This window comes from Ochotona curzoniae, unplaced genomic scaffold (genome assembly GCF_017591425.1).
Source record: "Ochotona curzoniae isolate NIBS_2020 unplaced genomic scaffold, NIBS_Ocur_1.0 contig_2318, whole genome shotgun sequence".
Taxonomy (NCBI): Eukaryota; Metazoa; Chordata; class Mammalia; order Lagomorpha; family Ochotonidae; genus Ochotona; species Ochotona curzoniae.
This window is the reverse complement of record NW_024465419.1, coordinates 2,494,131-2,520,242: the sequence shown is the minus strand read 5'-3', so window position 1 is coordinate 2,520,242 and position 26,112 is coordinate 2,494,131. Positions and strand designations below refer to the sequence as shown.

The 26,112-nt window shown below is 42.8% G+C and overlaps 2 protein-coding genes across 3 annotated transcripts in view; one reads left to right on the top strand and one right to left on the bottom strand.

Annotated features, from left to right (window-relative positions):
• TMEM68 (transmembrane protein 68) overlaps positions 1 to 17,670 on the bottom strand; it is a 37,003-nt gene extending 19,333 nt beyond the window's left edge. The window contains exons 1-4 of one of the 2 annotated variants that reach the window (XM_040972558.1): positions 17,510 to 17,670; positions 8,636 to 8,676; positions 7,395 to 7,788; positions 1,652 to 1,819 (exon numbers count right to left, since the gene is read on the bottom strand). In XM_040972558.1, the coding sequence (XP_040828492.1) occupies positions 1,652 to 1,819; positions 7,395 to 7,719 (493 nt within the window). In that variant the 5' untranslated portion in view covers positions 7,720 to 7,788; positions 8,636 to 8,676; positions 17,510 to 17,670. Of the gene's footprint in view, positions 1 to 1,651; positions 1,820 to 7,394; positions 7,789 to 8,635; positions 8,677 to 9,625; positions 9,637 to 17,509 lie in introns of those variants that run through there. The other variant, XM_040972557.1, reaches the window with a different exon arrangement.
• Positions 17,671 to 17,751: 81 nt separating this feature from the next.
• TGS1 (trimethylguanosine synthase 1) overlaps positions 17,752 to 26,112 on the top strand; it is a 37,197-nt gene continuing 28,836 nt past the window's right edge. Inside the window, exon 1 of the mRNA XM_040972556.1 lies at positions 17,752 to 17,959. Coding sequence (XP_040828490.1) covers positions 17,853 to 17,959 — 107 coding nt within the window. The 5' untranslated portion in view covers positions 17,752 to 17,852. The remainder of the gene's footprint in view (positions 17,960 to 26,112) is intronic.

Sequence of the window (26,112 nt, the reverse complement as noted above, 5' to 3'; positions counted from 1 at the left end):
TTTTTAAATCAACAAAAACTCTAGAGGTTAACATAAGATTAATACTGGTTGTGAAATAACAGCTGTATCTTATTGGGTATCCACAATTTATCACTTTACAGATCACCTAGTGCTCTGGTTACTTTGCATATTCAAACTCTCAATTAAAATTCACAACAATTTTGGGTGCTAGCTTGTGTCCCAGTTGCTCCACTTTCCATCCAGCTCCCTCTTTGTGGCCTATGAAGGCAGTAGAGGATGGCCCAAAGCCTTGGGAGCTTGTGCCCACCCACATGAGATCAAGAAGCTCTTGGCTCCTGGCTTTGGATCAGCTCAGCTCTGGCCATTGCAGCCTTTATGGGGAGTGAACCAATGGATGGAAGCTCTTCCTGTCTCCTCCTCTCTGTGAATCTGATCTGCCCTTCAAATAAATAAATAAATAAATAAATTTTAACAAAGGAATAATGTCCTTTTCTTTGTTACTGGTTTTTATTTACTAACTTCCAATTACAAAATAAATCACAGCAAAATTAAACTACAAAAATTAGTACCTTGGGCCCGGGGGCGAGGCCTAGTGGCTAATGTCCTCGCCTTGCATGTGCTGGGATCCCATATGGGCTCCGGTTCTAATCCCAGCAGCCCCACTTCCCATCCAGTTCCCTGCTTGTGGCCTGGGAAAGAAGTCAAGGACAGCCCAAAGCCTTGGGACCCTGCACCCATGTGGGAGACCCGGAAGAGGTTCCTGGTTCCCGGCTTCGGATCGGCGCAGCGTGGGCCGTTGTGTTCACTTGGAGAGTGAATCATTGGAGAGAGGATCTTTTTCTCTGTCTCTCCTCCTCTCTGTATATCTGACTTTGTAATAAAAAATAAATACATCTTTTTTAAAAAAATCAGTATCTCATAGAAGAGCTGATCATATGAAAAATCAAGTATCTTCTTTACCAAGACTAAAACTTCTGGCAAAAATTACAAGCTAATTTTTCAAAAGTTAAAGTTCAGAATCTATCTTAGAAGTGTATCTGCCCAGCACATACTACAGCACATTAACCTTCCACTTGCAATGCTTGCATTCCATATGGGCACCAGTTCTAGTTTCCGGAACACAAATTGGTGCCCAATGGGATCCCAAGGCAAGGACTTAGCCACTGAGCTAGTTTGCTGGACCCAGCCGCATTACTTTCAATCCAGTTCATTGCTTAATGCCTGGGAAAACAGTGGAGGATGGCCCAAGCTCTTGAGCCACTGCACCCACATAGGAGACTGAGAATCTGTTCCTGGCTTCTGTTGCAGCCATTTGGGGAGTGAACCAGGGATGGAAGATTCTATGTCCTTCCTTCTCTCTGCAAATCTGCCTTGCAAATAAAAATAAATATGCTTTTAAAACTGTCTACAAATTATATAAAATCTATTTTTAAAACTAATTAAAATTAAAATTTAAAGATTTTTTTTTAAAAAATTAGGATTTCTTAAAAAAATACCTGTTAATAAAGAAAGACATTCTGCAGCATTTTGGGTCATGGTGTTTTTATCTTTAGATGCACTGCTTACACAGGTATTCTCAAATTAGAGTTCCAAGTGTACATCCTTCAAAAGTAAAGGCTCAAAGATAAAATCCAATGTATAATGTGATCATAACTAATATTTCTATAGCATGTGTACAATGAGAGTTTACCTGGAATTTTAAACACAAAGTGATCAGCTACTACTCGGCAAGTTCTGCCTTTTTGAATAAAAATTTTAGCCATGAAATAGTAAAAATCTATGGGAATAGCTCCATGGTAAAATATTATAAGAGCTGGTCCTTCTTCTGGTATTTTTTCCATTCCATGGACTTCATAACCTGTTGGAAAGATAAAACACAGATACTTAGGGGATGATTATTACCTTGTACTGACCATAGGTCAGTAATCTTAGAATCTTAGTCTTACAAAAGTTCATGAACCTCCGCGGTTCTCTTCTTCCCTCTCTTTTCCCTTCCGTTTCTCTCTTGAATAAATCAGTCCCACAGTCATTAGGTGGGAATGAGTGAAGAGGTGGTCTGGAAGGAGGGTTGGTGCCCAAGCATGGTGACTCAACACTAGAGCACTGAGGAGAGCATCCAAACAGGAGCTTCTCTCTGTGTTTTGGGGCTGAGAGAAGGACAAGATCCAAGGAGAGCCTCAGTGAAACAGGGGTGGGACGGGAGGGCAATCAGACACAAGTGTCCAGCACAGTTATCAACATGCACAAGTGGCCTGACATAAAGCATCACAACCTAAGCAGGTAAGGAGACAGCATGCACAGGATATGAGAGCCCAATCAGAATAAGAAGACATCCAGGAGTGACATTTGGTGGCAAAAATGGCATACTGGTTCCAGAACAGACCAGAGGAGCCTACACACTACACGCCAGTGTGCCAGGTTTCTTACTGTTGGAATAAGGGTTATAACTGCAGAAAAGGAGAAAACTAAGACAAATTCTGCGGTCACAGAGAGCACTACTCTCTCCCTAACCATGAGAAAAAGTGAGATAGTTAACAAACCCTCACATTTCTTGACCATGCCAGAGAGCTGAGGTTATCCACAACCAGGTGGACTGAGCTCCCGGGGTGAGAAGCCCCTCTCAGCAAATACAACAACTGAAGAAATAAGGAGGAAGCTGTACCCTGAAAGCGGGTGAGTAGAACAGAGCTGAAATGGTAACAAATTAAAGGTCAAGTACAGTCAACAATGCATGCAGAATCCTTAGAAACCCAAGAAACAAATCAAGAGGTCCACACTCACTGCTTAGACTGCTTAGCGCTTCTCCTCACGTGTCAAGAGTGCTCAAAGAAAAGTTAGGTGTATGAAGACAAGTGCAGGTTCCATGGTCTGCCATGGAGTGCAAATGCCAGAGCCGAGCCTGCTCAGAGGCTCATACGGAGCAGCGGACAACGCATTCAGTGAAAAACTGGGCAAACGGAGACTCTAAGGTGGACTATGTCAATCAGTGGATTCTGCAGTGACTTCATCGTGTTTGGAGTGGTGAGACTGGAAGCAATTCATAACTGTTTAACTATTAAAACCACTTGAGCAAGAGCATGCCCCACATCGGGGAACTGAGATGGGTGGGAGGCTGGGTAAGGTTTCTCCCTTTATCTTTCCCTTTCCCTCAGACACAGAAAAAGAAGAGCATGTGGAAACAATAGTCTTATCCACTTTCCTGTAGACCTTGAACCTTTGCGCCCTAATGAACCATGTAAAGATTGTCACACACACACAAAAAAGAAAGAAATGAAAAGTTAGGCATGAGGCAGGAGACTACAGAGGTACAGAGATTTCCTGCTAGAGTACAAGAACAAAATCCACCCACTTAGTAGAGTTTGGCTTATACATAAAAAGCCTGTCAGACATGGGGAGAGACAAAGGAAAGGTCTTTATTCCCTCTAAGAAAAGGGTATGAGGAAGGGACGGGTACAGTGCAGGCTAATCCTCCACCCTGCGGCACTGGCATCCCATATGGGCAGCGGCCGCTCCATTTCTGATTCCGTTCTCTGCTTACTGGCCCAGGAAAGCAGCAGAGGAGGGTCCACATCCAGGGGGCCCTGCACCCACATGGGAGATGTCAAAGAGGTCCCTGGCTCCTAGTTTTGGATCAGCTCAGCTCTGGCCATTGTGGTCACTTGGAGTGGAACAATGGACAGAAGACTTTATCTCCCTCTCTCCTCTCTGTGAGTTGTTAAAAGCTTTCCAATAAAAATAAATAATCTTAAAGGGGGGGGCAGTATGAGATGCTTCAGATAATTTATGGAAAATGAAATTAACATACACATTCAATAATACATTTTGAAATTCACATGTGGTTTTCTCATGCATTTTCTATGAAGTTTCTGCAGCTCCCTCATATATGCAAAAGGTATCTGACAGAACTTCACTCCCATATCCCCATGATCCCAATGTCAAGTAAAAGACCACCAGTTCCAGGGAAAGGGTAGAAGCAAAAAAAGAAGAAAAAAAGTCTTTAGGAGGAAGGGGATGCGCAACAGAAAACTCATTGAATCCCAGGCCCTAAAATGACATAAAGCAGAGGATCCACCACCACTAAGAGGATGAACTTGCTCTTACCAGAAAATCTCTACCTCCACAAGACAAAGTTTGCCTGTCACAGGGAACAGAGAAATGCTGAGAAAGTATGGCCTCTGGGTTCAGGCAAATGGGACCTCATAAGATGTTAGCTAAATCTGAAGAACCAAGGAATGTCTTTCACCTCCTAGAACCCTCACATGTAGTAAGCAAGGAACTCTCTCCTGGGGCCATGGAAGAACCATGTGAAACAGGCACACATGCAGCAGGAACACTAGCAAAGTGAAACTTTTTGGTGATCCAAGTCTAATAATACATATAAAAGAGCAGCTGGAGTTTGAAGCCTGTGCTGAATGGAAGGTAAACACAACAATAAAAACCAATGCAATTCAACTACTCCGTAGTATGGATCAACCTGCAGTCACTCCTTTGGGGGGTGAACCAGTGGACACAAGATCTTTCTTTCTTTCTCTCTCTCTATAAATCTGACCTTACAATGAAAATAAATAAAATCTTTAAAAAAAAGAGAATAACTCATAAATTATACATAATTATATATAAACTATACATATTAAATCTTTTGAGTGCCTACCTAATTAAACCATTGCATTACTTTTGAATAAATTATGCTGGTATAAGGTAAACATAAACAACATTTTCAAATAATGCCATCAATTCCTTTGTTAAATAAAATTAAATACAAATAAAAATTAAAGCAAAGTATAACATAAATATATATGTGCATATATATATACATATATATAACACAAGATAAAACAAACAAATCTGAGCTCCAAAGACAAACATTTTTTACTTCCCTAAAATGAAAGCTATATATGTCATTTCTTTATAGTGGTGCAAAAATGCATTTTTTTAAAGCTTTTTAAAAATCATCTAAATATCTTACTGAAGACTCGTTTTCAATATATTAATTTTCAGGGAAAAAATTAAATATAAACAGTACAACTTTTTAAAAACGTCATCCAGAGTACAGCATGGCAGCCTCAAGGTTAAAATCCTTGCCTTGCAGGTGCCGGGATCTCATATGGGTGCCGGTTCTAATCCCAGTGACCCTGCTTCCCATCAAGCTCCTTGCTTGTGGCCTGGGAAAGCAGTAGCAGACAGCCCTAAGTCCTGGGATCCTGCAACCATGTGGGAGAACTAGAAGAGGCTCCAGGCTTCCAATTGGTGCAGCTCCAGCTGTTACAGCCACTTGGGGAGTAAATCATCAGATGGAAGATCTTCCTCTCTGTCTCTCCTCCTCTCTGTATATCTGACTTTGCAATGAAAATAAATAAATCTTTTAAAAAAAATTTTTATACATAAAGGCTGTGAGCAACAGGGCAGTATAGGCTTCACTGTCCCAGCGCTAAGTGAACTACTTAGAGATGTAGGTATTTGAAAACATCAAGTAACTATCTTTGAGGTAGTATAGGCTACACGAAGCATAGCACATTAAAAAAAAAAACACAGAATGCTTTGAAAAACAAAGTTATATAGTCTGAGGGTAAATATATAACTTCAAAAAACAAAGATTGGAAAATATTTTGTATAAAATGCTGATTTAAAATAGTAAAAATAGATCATGAACAAGTTACTGTTCACAGGCAGGTATAAGGTGAAACCATTAAGGAAGTGCCTGGGAGCTCATGTTGTGACACAGCAGGTCAAGTCCCCACTTGCAACACCAGCATCCCACATCAAAGTCATGGATCGGGGACTGGCTGCTCCCCTTTCAATCTGACTTCCTACTAATGAGCAAAAGATGTCCCTGCCACCCACAGTCGAAACCAGGATAAAGTACCTGACTTGTGACTTCAGCCACTTCCAGACGTGGCTGTTACAGTCATTTAGGGATTAAAGTCACACATGGAAAACTTCTCTCTCCCCTTACCTCTCCTTTTATCTCTCTATTGCTCTGCCTTTCAAATAAATAAATAAACAAACAAATAAATAAATATTCTTTTAGAAAAAGAGAGATGGCATTAAAAACTATTTTTTAGGTTTTTAAAAATTGAAATACAAAAAAAAAAGAAACAGAGTGGGATACCCACATTTTACACCAGGTTGAATTCTTGCTCTCAGTTTCCACCTTCTCTAAAGAGTACTCTGGCAGACACCAGGTGATAGCTCAGGTACTCTGCCACCCACATGAAAAACCTAGACTGAGCGCCAGGAGCCACGCGTCAGCCTGGCCCAGTCCTCGCTATGGCAGGAATCTGGAAAGTGAACCAGAGGATAGTAGATCCCTGACTCTTTCTCTCAATAAAAAGTGATTAAAACTTATTTAAAGAAAATTTAACTACTGTTACATAATGGCCAACATATCAAATTACTTACAGGATTAAAAGAATCCCATGTATTCATTAAGTCTTCATGAAGACTTAGTGAAATGAAAAACAGTACTATGCTACGCCTAAGGAAATACAACAGTAACTGATGCTTGGTGGGGTCTGGGTTCAGTCCTGGCTCTACTATCAAGCACAGCTTTCTGGTAATGAAACCGTGGGAGGCAGCAGTAAGTGCTTCAGTGCTGGGGTCCCACATTGTAGACCCAGGCTCAGTTCCCAGAGCCTGGCTTCAGCCTGGCCCAACTCCAGTTGCCACAGGCACCTGAGTGAAGCAGCAGCAGATGGGAGATCTCTCTGTGTCACTCTTTTAAACACACGTTTTTAAAAAAAAAATCTTTATACTGGTGAAATCAAATTTACTCCAATAGAATAGAAACAAATGCTAAGAAGCTAGAGTATTTTAAAGACACTTTGTGGGGCTGGCATTGTGGTATAGTGCATTAAGCGGCTGCCTGAAATGTCAGGCTCCCCAGGTTGGAGTAGCAGTTCCTATCCTGCTCCTGAGCTTCTGCTCTGTCCTGACGATGCTCCTGTGAAAGCACAGGATGACCTGAGTGCTTAGACCCCTGTCATCCACGTGGGAGACCCTCCAAGTTCCTGGCTTCAGTCACTTCACGGAACAAAGTCACAAACCCTTGCCTTTTAAATAAATAAATAAATCTTTAGGGGAGAAACAGTCTCATTTTTTATATAGATTCGTTTGCCAGCCCCTGAAAAAAAAAAAAAAAACACAGTTGTTGTTCAGTTTTAATTAGATTCTTATTCTTTCAGATGTTCTAAATTTTAATTTTACTATTTTGGCTTATAATAACAGTCTACAGTGTTGTCATTCTTTGCCAACAGAATTTAATGTGTAAGGGGAAAATCATCTTAAGAAAAACACACACATATGTACAATTCAAAAAAAACAGACAAGGCATTGTGCTATCGTTTTTACTATCGTTTCAGTAAAATGGAATGAAAATGTCTTCACTGTTGCCCACGTGGCTAGCATCACAAAGACACCAAAGCATGCATGTTTACCATGCCAAACTGCCGCATGTCCGTCCCACAGGGTCGCCACCGTTTTCCTTGCACCATCCCACAAATTATGAGAATAAGCTTCTTTCAACACTTTCTTCCTCTTATAAATGTGCAAGAAAATAATGGTAAGGTAGAGAAGAAAGATTGTGAAGTATGGAAGTATCAAAAGTATTAGCGGTGTAAAAACCCACAAGAGATAATTTGCAAAATTCAAGTAGTCCTCTAATTGTTCCACACCAAGCCATTCTTCAAGGATATGAATGAAACAAGTCAGATAGGGGGCAGAATCCTGTCCTGCACCACAGGTTTGATTTCTATCTGTCATTTTTCCTTAGGTAAAAGTGACAAATTCAGTCTCTTTCTTCATTGCCGTAGCAGGTCTTTAATTTTGGCACTGTAAGGGGAAAAAAAAACTTAATGTTAGTCTCTTCAAGGTCAAATGCTTTTAGTCTACATAAATACTATTTAGAACCTTTTTTTGATTTGCTGTTAATAATTTATTTTGTTGCAGATTTAAATGCAAACACTATAAGGTTTCATCTGTTCACTCATGCAGTACATTGATTTAGTTTTGAAATAACATCCAAGTTATACTTAAAATAAAGCAGACAAAAATGAAGTTTTGGGCAGATCTTAGTAACTGTTCTTCACAAAAGAAAACATCAACATCTGGTCAATAAAAGTACACTTGATTTTTTAAGGCAAGAATAACACATATTTTTGAGTATTGGTTTACACAGAAATTTACTTAAAGCTATCTGTTCTAATGATTTTACGTAATAAAATGTTATCAGTACTTTTTTTTAAAAGATATATTTATTTTTACGGAAAGTCAGATTTCTCAGAGAGAAGGAGAGACAGAGAGAAAGATATTCCATCCTCTGGTACACTCCCCAAGTGGCCACAATGGCTGAAGCTGAGCCGATCTAGAGCCAGGAGCAAGAGCTTCTTGCAGATCTCCCACGCAGATGCAGGGTCCCAAGGCTCTGGGCCATCCTCTATTCTACCTTCCCTGGCCACAAGCAAGGAGCTGGATGGGAAGTGGAGCAGCCGGTACACGAACCGGCACACGCTGAGGATCCCAGTGTAAGCAAGGCAAGAATTTAGCCACTAGACTATTGCCCTGAGCCCTCTCACTACTGTTTTTGTCTTATAGTCACTAAGATTTCACTTAAATTTATGTGAGTAAAAGTATTGCTGTCCATTTTATGAACACACTCTCTAAATGTCACTTGACTTACCAGAAAGCAAATGTCTTGTCACCAGCTACAATGTGGATGCTCTAGAAAACATAGTAAAATGTTATTAAGTACACTTAAAAGGATAATCATGAATTCTTAAAGTTAGAACTTTTATAAATAGCAAAAGATATTTGACAAATGTAACGGCTCCACACTAACACATCACATGATCACATTCATGCTACTACTGTTCAGTGAGGACAACCACTTAGTCTCACTATAGAAAGGTCCACTTAATAAGCTGAACAATACAAAGAGTTTTCCTTCTTTAGAGAGAAAAAAAAAAAAAAAAACGAAGATGTATACTTAACCAGTACTCCTTTTTTAAAGTTTTTTTTAATTTATTTATTTTCATTCCAATTGAAAGAGACTTTCTATCCTCAACTTAACTCCTCGAATACCTGCAAAATCAAGGCTGGGTCAGACAAAAGTCAGGATCCTTGAACTCCAGGTCTCTCGTGTGGGTAGACAGAACTCCACTACTCAAGCCATCCTTTGCTGCCTCCCAGGAGACACCAGCATGAAGCTGGTGTGGAAGCAGGGCAACTGGGACTTGTACCAAGCTCTCCAGTCAAGGAGGCAGACATCCTACATTCTTCTGTTTTGTCTTGTGAATATAACTATACCACTGGGAAAAATTCTTGTTGAAAAATTCTTGCTGCCCTGCCCTCTGGATGACCAGACGTTAATAACTTTGCCAGATAAGCTGATGGTCAAACATGATATTTGGTGATACAGCTTTAGCCCTATGACCATAATTTTCCACATAGGATTTACTTCTTCTAATCATATTTTTCAATTATTAGAGATATCATTATTCTATGTTACATGATCTTAATGAAGAGGATTTCAAATACTTCATGGCAAAACACGAAAATGAATAAAGAAAAGGGATGGAAACTGAGGAAAAGACACGTAAGAGCAATTCTTTGGTTGTCTTTCTGTCAAGATTATCTTATTAAAGGGCGTATTAGCAGAGTATACTCTGACTTGTTCTTCCAGGGATGGAGAATTTAGTATCAACTCCTTGTAACCAATAGCACATAACCTGTGTAAAATCTGGGGCTCTTATAGCAACAAAACGTGAACACGGCATACTTTCAGCCCATATGCTAGGCCTGCCGTATTTATATATTTTAGTCAATCTAAGAATCAAATCACCATAGGTCTGATTTTCCAGTAAAACACAGGAAATGTAATACTTTTAAAAACAGAAGCTTTTCTAGTAGGATAGCTATATTTTCTTAGAAAGACTAATAAGTTGATGTGAAAAATTATAATCTTCACACACTGTTCCCAGGGATGTAAAATGGTGTGACCACTGCAGAAACTAGTTTGGCAATTGCTCAAGAAGTTATTCCCGAGTCACCATACAGCAGCAATTTTACTCCTGGATATGTGAGCACACCTCTAAAAAGCTTGCAGAAAAACAGAACTAAAAGATCATTTTATGTTGATGCAAAACAAAGTTAAAATCCATGAAGGTTTTCATATTACACATTTTTAATGAAGTTTCTGAAGTACCTTATATACTCAAGAAAACTAAAAGCATAGATTCACACAAAAATTTAAATATACATGTTCACAATAGTATCATTCATAGCAGGTAAAGAGCCTATAAACTGATGAATGGATAAAGCAAATGTGATCTAGCCACAGACTTTTATTCAGCCATACAAAGGAATGGAGCACAAGTGCATGCTAAATAAATCTTAAAAACAACTAGATACAAAAAGTCATGTAATGTATGATTCTGTTACATGAAAGACCAAAATCATGCAATGCATAGAGACAGAAAAATTAGTGGTTGCTAGAGTTGGTGAGGGGAGACTGGAAACAATGAAATGTTCTGGAATTGTAGGAATTGCTGCACAACCCAGCAAATAGAGCTGAAAATAGGTGAGCTGTAGAGAAGTACTTTACAATATTACCAATAAATTATATAATCACAAAAGCTTCTCATGGATTTTAAAAAGTTTGTCCTAAGATCAATCAACATTTTGATTATCAGCCTCTTACTGCTTAATACAACTGCCCAGAAAATCTAGTTTCGTTTTCCATTTTTAATAGGATTACAAAATACTGTGATTTTAAAACCTCTTTCACAATATCTAGTAGTTCTTCAATAGTGCAGCATGCAGGAACCACTCCATAAATGATCATTTGGCCTTCCTTTGTTTGGGTTTAAAATTTTCCAGAACAGAAAACTCAAAAAGATTCTCAAAACTAATCACTCAAGTACTAAAACATTCATTCTTCTTCCTACTTAGCTCACTCCAACTTTCACCTGTTGTATACAACTGCACTGTGGACGCTCTTCCATTAAACAACCTCTGAAAGCTTCGGAACAGCTACTGGCTACAAAATCCCCAGAGTTCTTAACTACCTTCAACACTCCTTAGACTTTCATCTGGTATAGACAGGACTATGTCAGGAACCTCTGTGCCTCATTTTACTAAGATCTTCAAATTCGAAGAACTTCTACCCCATAGGTTACTCTAATTAAAGGGACTGACCAGGACAAAGAACTTGGGAAAAGTAACATGTAACAGGTGCTACCTGCTTGCTATCACTACTCTTTTTTTTTTTTAATTGAAAAGTCAGATATACAGAGAGGAGGAAAGACAGTGAAAAAGATCTTCTGTTCGATGATTCACTCCCCAAGCTGCCAAAACGGCTGGAGCTAAGCCAATCCAAAGCCAGGAGCCAAGTCTCCCACACGGGTGCAGGGTCCTAAAGCTTCGGTCTAATGCTATCACGCCAGGCCCTGTCACTACTCTTAAAAGATTTAAAGCTCGGGCCCAGCGCGGAGGCACAAGTGGTTAAGTCCTCGCCTTGCACGCCCAGGATCCCATATGGGCTCCGGTTCTATCCCAGCAGCCCCGCTTCCCTTCCAGCTCCCTGCCTGTGGCCCGGGAAAGCAGCAGAGGACAGCCCAAGGATTTGGGACCCTGCACCCGCGTGGGAAACCTGGAAGAGGCTCCTGGCTTCGGATTGGCATAGCATCGGCCATTGCGCTCACTTGGGGAGTGAATCATCGGACAGAAGATCTTCCTCTCTGTCTCTCCTCTCTGTATATCCGCCTTTCCAATAAAAACATAATAAAAATAAATGAATAAATAAATCTTTAAAAGATTTAAAGCTCTGTAACTTTTGGAATAGTTCTACCTCAAGTCCCATTTTAAAATATCAAACTATTCTCTACATTTCTATAAATTCTACTCAAAAAAAAAACCTTTTCTTGAGCCTGCAAAGATTCTATGTCTTATCCTTACCAACTCTCATGTTCTAAGACAGCCTATTCTTTTGGCTTACTTCAGGAATGGGGTTGGGAGCCAAAGTGCAGATACTAAAATACTGGTTTACAATATCAAGCAAATTATACCTCCTTGTGTGTCAAATTTGTCTTCAGAAAATAGGGATAATAACCTATTCAATAAAGACCTATTTGTCTCAGGTTCCTACTAGGTATCAGCAGTATGTGCCTAGCAGCAAATAAAGCAAAATTTGTAACTTGCAGCTACTTACAATCTAGAGAAGAAAGATATACAACAAAGCATGAATAAATATATACAAGGCCAGATGATGACAGGTGTTGTGGAGAAAAACACACAGCAGCATAAGAGAACACGAAGCTCTCTGGCAGGCAAGGGAGGAAGCTTGGCGAGGTACTTTCCACATTATAAAAGGTAGCAGAGGAAGGCCTCCCTAAGCAGACACCCAAGGAAGGAAGCCAGTGAATCATAGGGACAACGGATGGAAGAAAATTCCTGGCTAAATGAAAAAGCAAGTGCAAAATATGTGCACGTGGTGCAGTCTGAAGAACAACAAGGAAGCTAGGCAGAAGAGCAAGTGACAGGGAGGACAGTCAGACAGGCACAGTATACTGGCACTGTCGTTCCTGCACCATTGGCTGTCCACACAGGTATCAGTTTGAGGCCCCGTCTCTCTGCTTCTGATCCAGCTCCCTGTTAACAGAAGATTGATTGATCTATCTCTCTGTAACCGTGCTTTTTTCAAATAAATACATACATCTTTATAAAAATAAATAACCAAAAGAATAAAGAAATGGATACAGAAAGGGAGTATTCTGGAGTCTAGTGTGTCAGTGTTGATGTAAGTGGGATGGAGAGGGTATCAGAGGACTCTGAACAGATGGGTGAGACTGATCGATTTGGGTTATATGGGACTGCTATGTTGATTAAATGTTACGGAAAGGACTGCGCATTGTGGCTGAGCCAGACATTTCAGACACCCACATCACATGCTGGAGTGCCTCGGACTGAGTCTCGCCCTACTTCCAACCCAGCTTCCTGTGAAGGCGATTGGTAGGCAGCAGATGATGGTCTGAGTACTCAGTCCCCTCCCACCCACACAGGCGACTGAGTTACTGGACCCTGGTTTCCACCTGCCTCAGCCTTGGCTGCAGCAAACATTATGGAGTGGAGCCAGTGGAAGGAAGAGATCCCTCACCTGCTGTATTTTTGCCTTTGAAATAAAAAAAAAAAGTAGATAAACAAACACTGCAGAGGGAAGGAGGCGAAAGCTGTTCAATCATTGAGATGACAAATGAAAAGTAGCAAGTATACGTGTAGCACAAAGGTGACAGAGATGGTCCATTTCAGTACACAACTTGAAGACATAGCCAATGGGATTTGCTGCTGAACAGATAACAGAATCCTAGTCAGAAAGAAGTCTGGGATGGAGTCGGCAAAAAGGCTCAATTGACTAATATTCTGCCTGCAAGTGCCAGCATCCCATATGGGTGCTACTTAGTTTTTCAACTGCCCAGCTTCCAACCCAGCTCCCTGCTTGTGGCCTGGGAAGGCATCCAAGCATGGCCCAAAGCCTTGGGACCCTGCACCCAGGTGAGAGACCTGGAAGAAGCTTCTGGCTCCTGAAGCTTCGGCTCAGCTCCAGCTGTTGCATGATTTAGGGCGTAAATCTGCAAATGGAAGATTTTTCTATCTTTCCTTCTCTCTGTGTATCTGCCTTTCCAATAAAAAACACAAATAAATCTTAAAAAAAAAAAAAAAACAGATGGACATGAAGAAATCTGGGATGGCCAGTTGTTTTTGCTTTTACTGTTTTGGTAACCCGAGGTTGTATTCTAGGAGGCTCTGTCATTTACTCTGTGATGTAGGCAAGTTACTTTGCTCTGCCTCAGTTTCCTCACCAGTAAAATGGAGACAATATTAGCACATGACTAATAAGACTACTGTGAAGATTATATGTTTACAAAGCTTAGCTAGCTTTTAGTAGATTACTAATTAAGCACTGCTATCATTATCAGTATTACAGCTTGTCTATGGAAATACAGAAAGAGCAGATTGGGGAGTAGAATGAATACCAGGAATTAAATGAAAACATTAAGCTTCAGATAACTATTGGACACATAGGTAAAGATTGTAAATAGGCAGCTGAGCACATTCCAGCTTAGCAGGAAGCTCAGGGGTGAGAATCACATCTGAGAACCAGCAACATAACAACAATAGAAACTAAAGGGCCCTCTAGGAAGTCAGCCTACAGTGAAAGAATTTTACAAGTAAGGAAAACAATGAAGCTCCATCATCTTCCTTCCACAGGGGCATCCTGGGGGGTCCAAGTAACAAGTGCCTCAAGAAGCAATGCTCAATGTTCTACATACTCTAGAGAGGTCAAGGAAGAAAAGTAGCAATTGGTCACTGGATTTCACAGTACAGAGGTAACAAGCAAGCCTGATGAGAGTTGTTCTGGCTTAATGAGATGAAGATGGAGTTACATTCAGGAAAAAAACAGGAGGGAATGAATTGGAAACAACAAACAAAAACAATTCTTCAGGGGACCTCTATGGCATAAAAGAGTAAAGAAGCGTCCAGGTAACCAGAAAGGGTCCTAGACCAGCAATTCATTGTCACTGTTCATGACTTGTAGGCCTTTAGACTTAGATCAAGCACACTGCCACTGCTATTCTAAGATGAAAGAAAATAGATGAACTTGTAAGGCCAATGCACTAATGTGAGAGTGAAAAATGCATATTACAGAACAGGAACCTACTGCAGGGGAGGAGGGAGGGGCCTTGACTAAATCAAATGAGACCTGGTGTACCAGAAAGTAAAGAGCCCTGAGAAAAATTATTTCACTGCTTTCTTCATTTATTTATTCAACAAATATTTACTGAGCAAGGAAACTTTGATATCATTCTAGACAGAAAACAAGATGGTAATCTATCAAAACATATGTAAAGCACTTACGTAATAATACATAGCACGTTACAACCATGGAACAAGCATCTAAAAATAGATCTCAGCTGCTTCGTGCCAAACTGTAACAAAAATGTGACGCAAGATGGTGTCCCAAAACCTGCTACTGCAGGACTGTCAAAGGCACTGGAGTACTATGCTTTTGAACAGATAAGCATTTATTTTTTGAAATTGTATACTTTTTATTAATGTTTGTTTATTTTCACATACTTGAAAGGCAGAACAAGACAGTAAGAGAAAGAGGAGCTGCAGCTGGGTCAGGCCAAAATCAGCGGCCAGGAACTCCAATGAGCCCGAGATCCAAGCACTTGAGCCATCGCTGCTGTTTCCCAGGAGCATTACAGGAAGTTGGAGTGGAAGCAGAGCAGCTGGGAATTGAAGCATCACTTCCGTATAGGGCATGGGCATCCAAGCGATAGCTTTAATCCAATGGGCTACAACTCTCGACCCTAAAATACTTATCTTTAATAATGTAGAAAAAGAAAGTCTTTAAATTCTACGAGTCCAATGCCTGGGATTGAATTCTACCCCCGCTTCTGATCTAGCCTCTTGTTAATGCGCAAACTGGGAGGCAGAAGATGGTGGCTCAAGCACTTGGGTCCTTGTCCCAATTTGGGAGACCATCTCCTGGCTTCAATCTGCCACAGCACTGGAATTTGGGAAGTGAATCAGCAGATTTAAGTCTCTATCTCTCTGTTACTCTACCTTTCAGATAAATACATAATAAACTTAAAAAAAGTGGGGGAAAGGGACTTGGCTGCTCTATTTCCCATTCAGCTCCCTGCTTGTGGCCTGGGAAAGCAGCTGAGGGCAGTCCAAAGCCTTGGGATCCTGCATCCGCGTAGGAGACCTGGAGGAAGCGCCTGGCTTCAAACTGGCTTAGTTCTGGCTGTTGTGGCCATTTGGGGAGTGAATCAGTGGATGAACGCTCTTTCCCTCTGTCTTTCCTCTCTGCAAACCTTATCTGCCTTTCCAATATAAATAAATCTGCAAAAAAAAAAACACAGGAAGGAAGGGAGGGAGGGAGGGAGGGAGGAAGGAAGGAAGGAGGAAGGGAGGGAGGGAGGAAGGGTAGAAGGAAAACGGGAGAATGGTCAGGCCTTGTGATGTGGCAATTAAGCCACTGTTTGCAAATTGTGGTTCTTGGGATGAAGTCCTCCCTCCACTTCTATCCAGCTTCCTGCTAACATACCTGGACACACGTGGGAGCCAGGACAGAGTTCCTGAACTCCTCTGTTTTAATCACACTGAGAACATTCTGAAAATGCTATTTGGAGAAATATATCATAATGCAAATTAATTTCCCAGTTTCTGAATATTTAAGAGTTAAACAGGAGCTAGGCATTCAGTTTTAGCAAGCAACTAGTTTTACTTCAAATCATGAATAAAGCTGCACTTCATCTAATATTTCAGTCTAGGGATCTGCCAAATCCAGTCCTCCTAAGCTTTAAAATAATACACTTTGGACTTGAAGCGCCAAACTCCAGATTCTGCTAACAATCCCCTTTCAAGATTTTTTTAAGTCCTCAAATGCCCTTCCACCTCCAGGTAAACTCTTCCATTCTATTTAATCCTACTGTTCTTCCCTTATTTTTCTGTCCTACGAATGGAACTAATACCAATAATGTCGTCCATCTCTACACATGTCTAACTCTTTCCTTCTCAAATAACCAAAATCAGCAGATTTCTGACCCTCAAAATAGGGCAGCAGTAAGAATGCAGAATTAGGCATTTCACTGGAAAACAAATCTATTCCCAACCACTCCTAAATACCATCAAAGTAGGGCGTCCAGTCCAAATGTCTGGATTTCACCTCGGTTTACACATAACTCTGCTCAAGCAGGACAAACTAAACCCTATGTGTTGACAGAGCCTTCAAGTCTGAACTTGCTGCTTAGATAGTCCCATAGACTATAAAGCTCCAAACACTACTTTTTCCAATTTTGCATGCTGATTCAGTTTCCCCTATTTGTGTGCCAAGATACTTTTCTTAGTAGATCATTAGCAGCTTGAAGGCAGAGACCTGCTTTACACAAAGGACACCCCCAGGGACTGCAAGCCTGGAGCCCCCAACTATCAACACCACAAAAGAAGTGTCTGATACACATTGTTTGCTTCAGTGCTGCCAGCAGCCCACCAAAGTGGTCATGATCAAGCATTCCCATTTCACAGATGTCCAAAGTCGAGCGGCCTGCCCAGGTGCCACAGCGAGCCACGTCTGACCCGTCAGGACCCTCTAACCCACCACCCACGCAACCATCCCTCGCACCCACGGGCTACCACAGGCTTTCCTTTCCCTTTTCAACACAGGGGCTCAGTGAGGCTCCCGGAGCACGGGCGTCCCAGGGCAAGTCTAGAGGCCTCTAGTGAGGACGGACGGACACACCTCTCCCGTCAAGCCAAGTGTCTACTGGCGAAAGTGGAGGTTTCTAGAGCTCCAAGGGAGACGGGGGCCAGGGAAGGCCGGCTCCTCGTGACCCAGGCAGGACCTCCTCGCACAGCCGTCCGCGGGCCAGCGCACGCGGGGATGCAGGCGGCAGCCGGGACGCGCGCGGCCCTCGGCGCCCCCAGCCTAGCCAGACGCGCCGCGCGCTGCAGCAGCGCGGGGAAGCCAAGATGGGGACCGACGCACCTGGGACGAGAGGCAGCTCGCCTTCCCTCCCAGCGGTAGCAGCAGCTCTTCACTGGGTCAGCAGACCAGGGAGGAAGGCAGGAGGTATGCAGCACTTTTCGCCTAGATGTCCCGCGAGGAAGGAACCAACCCGCTGCGGCTGCAGCCCGGGCCGCCTTGAGTGTGGCACCGCCCGCCACCCGCCCCTTCCCGCGGCCGCCAGGAGCCACTTCCGGCGGCGGCGACCGCGCGCTTCCCCGGCGCGAGCGGCTCCGGGCGCGTTCCTCGGCGGGCATCCCCGGGCGCGCCGGCCAGCTCTCCTCTCGGCGTCCAGGGGGCGAGCCAAGGCGGGGAGACTGGCAAAATGTGCTGCGAGCGGTGGAGCCGCGTGGCCGAGATGCGGCTGTTCGTGGAAGCCCGGGAGGAGGAGGAGCCCGCCATCCTGTGCGTGTGCTCCCGGGCGTTCGTGGAGTAAGTGGGAGTGCGCGGCGGGGCCCCTGGCGTAGGTCGCCGGGAGAGAGGTGGTGTAGCCGGGGTGCGTCCTGCGGGGAGGAGAAATCCAGCTGCGTTTGAGCCGGGGGGAGGGGGAGGCGGATTTCTTTTCCTTCCTTACGGGAAAAATGAGGTTGCGGAGGCCGTTTTATTTATAGCTTAAATGCATGTGATAAGCCACTTGAACTTGTGTTTCATAGCTAAACCTGATATATTTACGCTACACTCACATGCTACTTTTAAATGAAAATCCTTCTGCAAATGAATTTTATGTGACTAAGTTTTAATACAGTTTCATAGAACTTAAATTTGAAGAAGTTTTTCATCATAATCTGAAAATTAACCCATGATGTTTCCACTGTAAAGCTAGATGCCTTCAGTAGGAACTATGCTTTCCTGGCTCCTGACAAGCTGTGGTCCTCTCACAGTTCTGTTAAGACCTGACCCCAGCAATGCTTGTATACCTCCATCCTGGGTCCAGGAGCATCTGTGTATTGGGAAGATCTAAAGCCAGCGAATGAAATGATCAGATTTGGGTTGTTCAAAGATAACCTTGGCAGCAGAGGGGATGACGGCTTAGGGGAAGAGAGCCACTTAAGGTCATCACCCAGGCAAGAGACAGGCAGGAGAGAAACTGCAGCTCTGGGGAATATATTGGGAGTAGAGAAATAAAGGAAAGATAAGCCAGACAACGACCAGGTCTGGCTGACACCTTGGTTTCTACCTTGTGTTGCTGCATTGTGCTGAGGTAGCGATTGCTGGAGAATAAAGAGTTTTATTTGGGGGGCAGCAGTGCAGAGATCCTGGATTCCATTTTATACATTTTGATGTTGAGGTACCTATGGGATATCCTAAGATACATACATTAGTAGTTGGATTATTAGTTTGGAGTCCTGGAGAAGCCTGAGTTAATCTTAAAAATTTGAACCATTTACATTTAGTAAGTGAATGAAGCCAATAATGGGGGAGAAGGAATTCATCCTTGAGGAGTTCCAGTAATTTTTCAGGATGATGAGAGGTGAAGTCACAGGGAAACAGCATGCAAGCCCAAACTGGTGTTTCAGTGGAGCAGCCCACACTGGAAAGCTGCTGAAAAGAGATCCACCAGAGTTGGCAGTGGGCTGAGTGATGCTTTATCAAATGCCACCACTAATTGTTTTTCCTTTGCTGGTGAAACTCCTTGACAACACCTCATGGGTATCTTCTAAACTACCTTCTAAACGCTCTTTGGTTAAGATTCATCTCTTAGGGCTTGTCTTCAGACGGCATGGCCCAGTTTAGCAAGAATTCTGCAATGTTGTTTAATGAAATTTCTCCCACCCTTGATATCTGACCATGCTGGCCTGCCTTCAGCGGAAATCGTATATCAGCTTAGCAAGAAACCCTGCATCCTTAAAATCTCAGTAAGCCCTCGTCCACTGACCCCCTTCCTCCTGCTCATTGGATATGAATTTCCAGCAGTCTTTTCTGTGTTAACAGTTGAGCTGGATCTGCAGCTAAGTCCTTAGGCTTCATGCCTGTCACAAAAGTCCCAAATGAAGCTCTCGTTGGTGTTTTAACACATCAGAATAATTTAAAACATTTTTTTTTCTTATCAGCCTACCAAGAGCTCTTCTAGGAATCACTCGGAATGTATTCTTGCTTATTCAAGATGATTGAATCTCAGAATTGCCCCTCCCCGTAAAATCAGAGCCAACAATTGGCAACCCTAAATTTCTGCCCCATGAGTAGTGATTCCAAATCCTTGTCACCTATCTAAGATTTTAGTAGCTGTTGTGATTAAGGCACTTAAATAGCCTAACTGTTGGTAGGATGAGTAATGGCCTGCCAAGATACTTTAACATTAATATAAGGGTGCTTTAAAAAGTGTGTAGAAATGATATAAAAAGATATGTTTATTTTAGTACAAAAAATAAAATTAGTGCAAAGAAAGGATCTTTAAGAAATAGGTATTATGATGAAATTAGGTGTGAATTTCAAGGTTCTTCCATGAAAATATGTGATTTTCCCGCAAACTTTGTGAAATACCATCGTATTTGTATAGATTAGTTTTACGGTGGAGGGTTTTGGGGACCTGAAGAGCCATAGTTACCTCTGCTTGTTCTCAGGAGACAATATTTCTTATATTTCATACACTGAAAGCATAGCAAGTTTATCTGATGTGTTTCTCCCCCCCCAACAAGATCCAAGCCAGCATTTCAAATAGTACTGACCATACAGGCAGGGAATCTGCTTGGGTTTCATGGCCCAGCTCGGACAAAAATCAGCTATGTGGCCTTAGGCAAACCACATAAAATTTGTGTGATCTTATTTCAGCTCTTCCAGAAGGGACTTGCTTTCTGTTTTTCTGCTTGAAAATAAAACTCATCCCAGTCATGGAGGAATTGTTCCTTACACTTGAAAATTTCCAAGTAATTTATTCATCTTGTATTTTTGCCACCAGAAATTGTTTCTGCATTAAAAAGCTGACTTAAGCTTGATAATGATGACTGCTGTATTAAAGCATTAATTGTAACCCACTTAATAACAGCTTGAGGAAAATCTCTTCTCCTGGGTAATCAGGCAGAAGAGAAACATCAGAATATGTCTCTCAGAGGAAAACATGCGATTTCAACCAAAGAAGTAGGTGGCATTGATGCTCAAGAATCTGGCCGTAACCACCAATAATAACCATTGCTGGGGAAATTGAGCATATGCAAAATGCAGTCGTTAATCAAGAACGAACCTTTCAAATTTTGATCCTAAGATCTTTGCTTCAGGAGGGATTTAAGCCTTATTGCCATGACAGATAGCATATTTGTAACCGTGCTTCTTATTATTATTTCTTTTTTCTTTAAGACTTGTTTAATTTAAAGGCAGAGTTACAGAGAGAGACCTTCCATACACTGTTCTACTTCCAGTGGCCACAGTGGCTGAAGCTGGAGGGGTCTAAACCCAAGAGCCAGGGGTTTCTTCCAGGTCTCCCTCATGGGTGTACAGAACCAAGAGCCTGGACCCTACTCTGCTGTAGTCCCATGCCATTAGCAGTGGATCAGAAGTGGAGAGCTGCTGGGAATCAGAAGACTTCAGCTTTGCAATTCAAATCAGCAGTAAAGGTTGATTATTGGTGGTTTTTTTTCCTAATGATAAGTTTATTTTTGATAATGTTTACATAGAAAGATGTTTGCCCATATGAACCACCAACTAGGGTGGGGAGGATCAAGGAATGAGGGAAAGTGGATGAGACAACTGCCTCCAATCTTTTTTTCTTCCTGTATCTGGAGGAAGTAGAAATAGAAGAGGAGAGGGCCGCCCCCAACAGCCCAACCACATCAGTACCTGGGGATGGGAGATGACCACCAGATGTCATCCCAGGGTTCCCGATGTGGAGCATGTTCCGAGGGCGCTGCTCAAATGATTTTGATAGTTCTGAGATGCTGTTGATTTCGTTGCTCCAAGGTTGAAGAAATACCTCCAAGGTTGATTTGCTGACATAGTCCACCTTAAAGTCTCCACTCGTCCAGATACTCACTGTTAAAGCTTGGCTGGGAGAGTTATCCAATTTTTCTGCTCTGCATGGTGCTAGACATCCTGTGTAGGCCTCAATGAATGAGTCGTCAAGTTCCCAAGAGCATCTGGGCAATGCCATCAACTGCAGAGGCCTCAGCAACCATGGAGACTCAGCTCTGACACATGCACTCCACGATCAGACCACAGATACTGTGATTTTTCCCCATGGTTGGAGTTCTGAGTCCAGTGATCCAGTTGAGGACTCCTCAAAGAAACCGCACCAGAGGTGAATTCAGACCCGACTCCTAAGCACTAGTCAGTGCAGGGTCTGATTTCAGTCCATCATCCATATCAGCCTACACACATACACTGGTGGATACAGTCGTCTGTTTTTCTCCCCATGCCTAATATGCAAACCAGTGGATGCTGTGCCCCAACCTAGTCCTGTCCACTGCACACTCATCCTTCACACACACTAACAGGAACTGCAGCTAATTTGAAAGACCCCCCAGGAACCCCAACAAGGCCTTCCTCCAATCCTGGTTCCTGTGGGTGTGTGCAGCAGACTGGTGTAGTTCTACATCCTATTCAGCTCTCATACACATCAATGGATTTTGAAGCCTAGCTCAGCATGACCAAAACCATTACCCAGCCCAGTCATGATGACAAATGCCATCATCTGGACAGGCATCTGCCTGTCCTGCCCAGCCAGACCTGCCCCCAACTTTAGTTTCCATGCTCACTGGTGAGAGCTGCAGCCCATCAGAGACGTGCCCACTATATCCCTCCTGGGCCTACTCCCAGCTCTGGATCTTGAACTTGCCAGGTGGTTTTACAGTCTAGCCTGACAGAAGTTGTCCCCAGTCCCAGCACCTGCTAGCCAATGCTACAGGAAAGTCCAAACAGCACTTAACTCTGGCTCATGCATGTACCAGTGGACATGGTTGTTTAGCCCAGCCTGGCTCTCCCCATAACCCAGCTCACATGCTGCAGACCAATGGGTTTTACAGCCCGGCCCAGCAGGGAAGTCCTTACAGCCCCCCTACCTGGTTTGCTCTCAGCCACAGATCTTTCCGTATCTAGTAGTTGCTCCATTCCAGCACTGGATAATCTGTCACCCAGCTTGAACTTTGCCATCAGATGCTGTATCCTTACCTGGCCCATCCACAGTCCCAATCTTAGCTGGTGGTTGCTGCAGGCTAGCCCCACCCAAACTGCCCCCATACCTAGCTTTCATTCAAACCAGCAGGTGTGACAGCCTAGCCTAGCCTAGCATAGCCTGCACCCCGTCCTGGCTTCCACACCTGCCAGTTTTCTATGGTTTGGCCTGGCCTTGTGTGGTCTTTTCCCACCACCCCCTCAACAGCCAACCCGTACACCCACTGATAACTGAAGCAGCCCTGCCTGGCCTCACCAGCACCTAGAGGACTTACCATGCTCCATCCTCACCAGCAGGAGCTACAGCCCACCGGGGGAATTTCCAAAGTTCTCCCACCAGACATACTCCTAGACCCAGATCTTACTGTGCCAGCGGGTGATAGGCCTTTACCCAAAACAGTCTGCCCCCAGTCTCAGCCTTTGTGTGTGTTGGTGGGTGCTGTAGCCTGGAACAGCCCAGCCTATTCCCAACCCTTATATTCATGAGTGTTGGTGAGTTCCATGGTCACACTTAGCTTGGCCCATCATCACCCACAGCTCTCAAGCAAACCATCTGGTATGGTAGTCCCATAGGAGGGACTCCACAATCCCCCCCCCCAGAGTCTGCTCTCAGGCCCAGTTCTCTTGTGAGCTGGTTAGTATTGTACCTAACATGGTCTTTGTTGAGTGTCAGGGCCCTGTGGTTGAGCCCTGCTAGGCAGGACCCTCAGTTATGGCTTTCATGTGCACCAGTAGGTTGTGGTTGGTATCAGCCAGACCAGCTCAGATGTCCCATGTGAGCAGGTGCATTTGTTTGGCCCCCAAAGGTCCTCTGGTTTCCCTCCTCGTAACCACTGAGTCTCAGTGCCCTGCCCCTCCCCATTTACTTACAAGTATAGTAGCCTTGTTGATGGAAGTCTCCCAGAAGTCACTCCACCTGTCACATTCTCCCTCAGCAGTCCTTCCTCCCACAGACCTTCCTTCCTCCCAGACCTGCTTCCTTTGGCAATCCACAGCCCTCATGTCCGTGAGTGTGCAGATCCCCAAGCCCAGTCATCCAGTGCTGTGCTGTGCCAGTCTGGAGCCCTGCCTGTCTACCCAGGGCCCACTCATGCCTGTGCAGGAGTGGCGTGCCAGCCCCTGCCCCCCACTTAATCTTTAAAAAGAGAGAGAAAGAATACTCAATTATGCTGGCACACTGGTATAGTTAACACAAATTTGGCATTAACCAAGTCCAGGATGCCTGCCAGCTATTAGCTGTTTTCCCCCGCAGCGTAACACTTGCCTAGGTATGATGAAATCTAGGCAGTTGCCTACAACTGGGGAGGGTTGATTATTGTTTCGTCCTTAGGCTATGTGGATTGAGTTAAACTAACCAAACTCAAAGATGGCTTCATACACATAACGAAACCTCTTGGGAACTCTGGAATATTGTCAAAAATAAGAAACATTGTTTTTAGGGACCCACACTTTGGCATACCTACTGGCGTTGCTGTGGCACCTGTAGCACTCGTATTCCACTTCCAATCCAGCTCTGTACTAATGCGTCTGGGAGAACAGCAGAGGATGACCCAAGTGCTTGGGTCCCTGTACCCTTGGTGGGAACCAGAAGTTTCTGGCACCAGATGGGTCCAGCTCTGGTCATTGTACCCGTTTGGGGAGTGAACCATCAAATAAAGTATCTCTCTGTTGCTCTGCCTTTCAAATCAATTAATCAGTATTTATATATATATATTTTAATGATATGCTTAAATAGCAGATTGCTGAACTTGAAACTATTCCTAAAGGAGTCTACTACTGTGTTACTGTAGGGGAAAACAATGGGAGAGAATGTAAGGAGGAAAGCGGAATTGTATCATGGAAAATAATATCAATAAAAATACCTTTAAATGGAGAAACATTGTTTTCATACAAATTTAGCAGCTGGTTCTCTGGTTGCCACTTCAGCTGTAGACTTGGAACCTACTAGTAATAGCCTTGAATACCTGCTTAATCCCTCAAACAAGAAATGGCTTTGTGCTGCTTCCTCCAAGCTTGACTAGACTGGGCCCATTCCCCAGGGGCTTGGAGGTAGCACTATGGGTGGGACCAGGGAGCCTACCCAGCAGAGTAAATGGCTGTGTGTTAGCAGTTCTGGACAAGTAAGTAGAGTCAGTTTGCAGCTGTGGCAGCCCAGACTGTGTGCTTCATCCTGAGCCTGCAGACTGGTTCGTCCTGGCGCTGCATACAGGAAGATAATTTTCCAAAAAAGAAGAAAGACGAAATCTAAGTGATAAAGTAGAGAAAAGTTGAGAAATGTTCTTGCACATTCCTCTAGAAAGAATATTTAACATTTGCATTAAAATAACTTCAAAGAACAATTTAATGGCCATCTAATCACCAATTACAGTGAATTTAGTTTTTTGAATTGAACATATATTCTTTTCCTTACAGATGATCATGTGTGTATTCTTAAAATCTGTTCTTCACTTTTAGAAGCTACATTAAGATTAAAATTGGTGTAGAGGAAAGAGTGGCTTTTTTCCTGTAAATAGTTCTTAGACATAACTCATCTAAACCAAAAGAACTTCAAGATAGAATCTTGGAATTGTTGCCAAGAGTCATTGGGAGGCCTTTAAAAATAGAAAACATGCTCAAGGTTCAGTGACTAGTAAATATACTCCTGAATTTCAATATGGGAGAAAATGCTTCAGAAACAAAAGCAATAGATATGAATGCAGAAAGAGATTCTGGTTAAGTTGCTTAATATCAGTACCATGTGGCAGAGAACAGAATACCACCTGTCTTCTCAGTGATTGGGTTGATTTCCATACTAAATAATTAGTATTATTGCAGCGCCCTCCTTCAAAGACAAGAAATAAAACGTGATGTAACTGATTTTTTTTTCCTATGGCATTGTAGTATCATGCTGCCTTATGAACACTGTAATTAGAATAATATTCTGTTTCATCTACTTATTCAGCTTATGCATTGTGTGTGCAGAGAAGATGTTATTGGAATATTAGGGAGCTCTTAAATAACCGTTAGAATGGCTGGATAGCAGCAGGAAAAAACAGCTCACATTGAATTATCATTTTAGATATTGTGTTCCAAAAATTTTATGTGCACATACAAAGCCTAGAATAGAACATAAAAAAATGCTGAACTGAGGAGCTTATTGGTTTTTGTTATAAAGTCCCTTGGGCCACTACAAAGCGTGCTTTGTTTCTTAGCTGTTTCATTTTGAAATAATTTCAAATTTAACAATAGTTCAAACAATTATCTTCCTCACCCTCATTGACCAACTGCTAATAGCTGCCTTTGCACCTTCCCTCCCTCTCCTTAGCTAAACAGTTGTCTCCCTGTCACTGGAGGTTGCTTCTAAGACTCCCCCCACCAGAATTAAAGGATGCTCAAGTTCCCTGTGTAAAATAGTATTTGCATATAACCTGCGTACATCTTCTGTTTCTTACATTATCTAACATTGTTATCAATGAATGCTATACAAACAGTTGTTACACTGTATT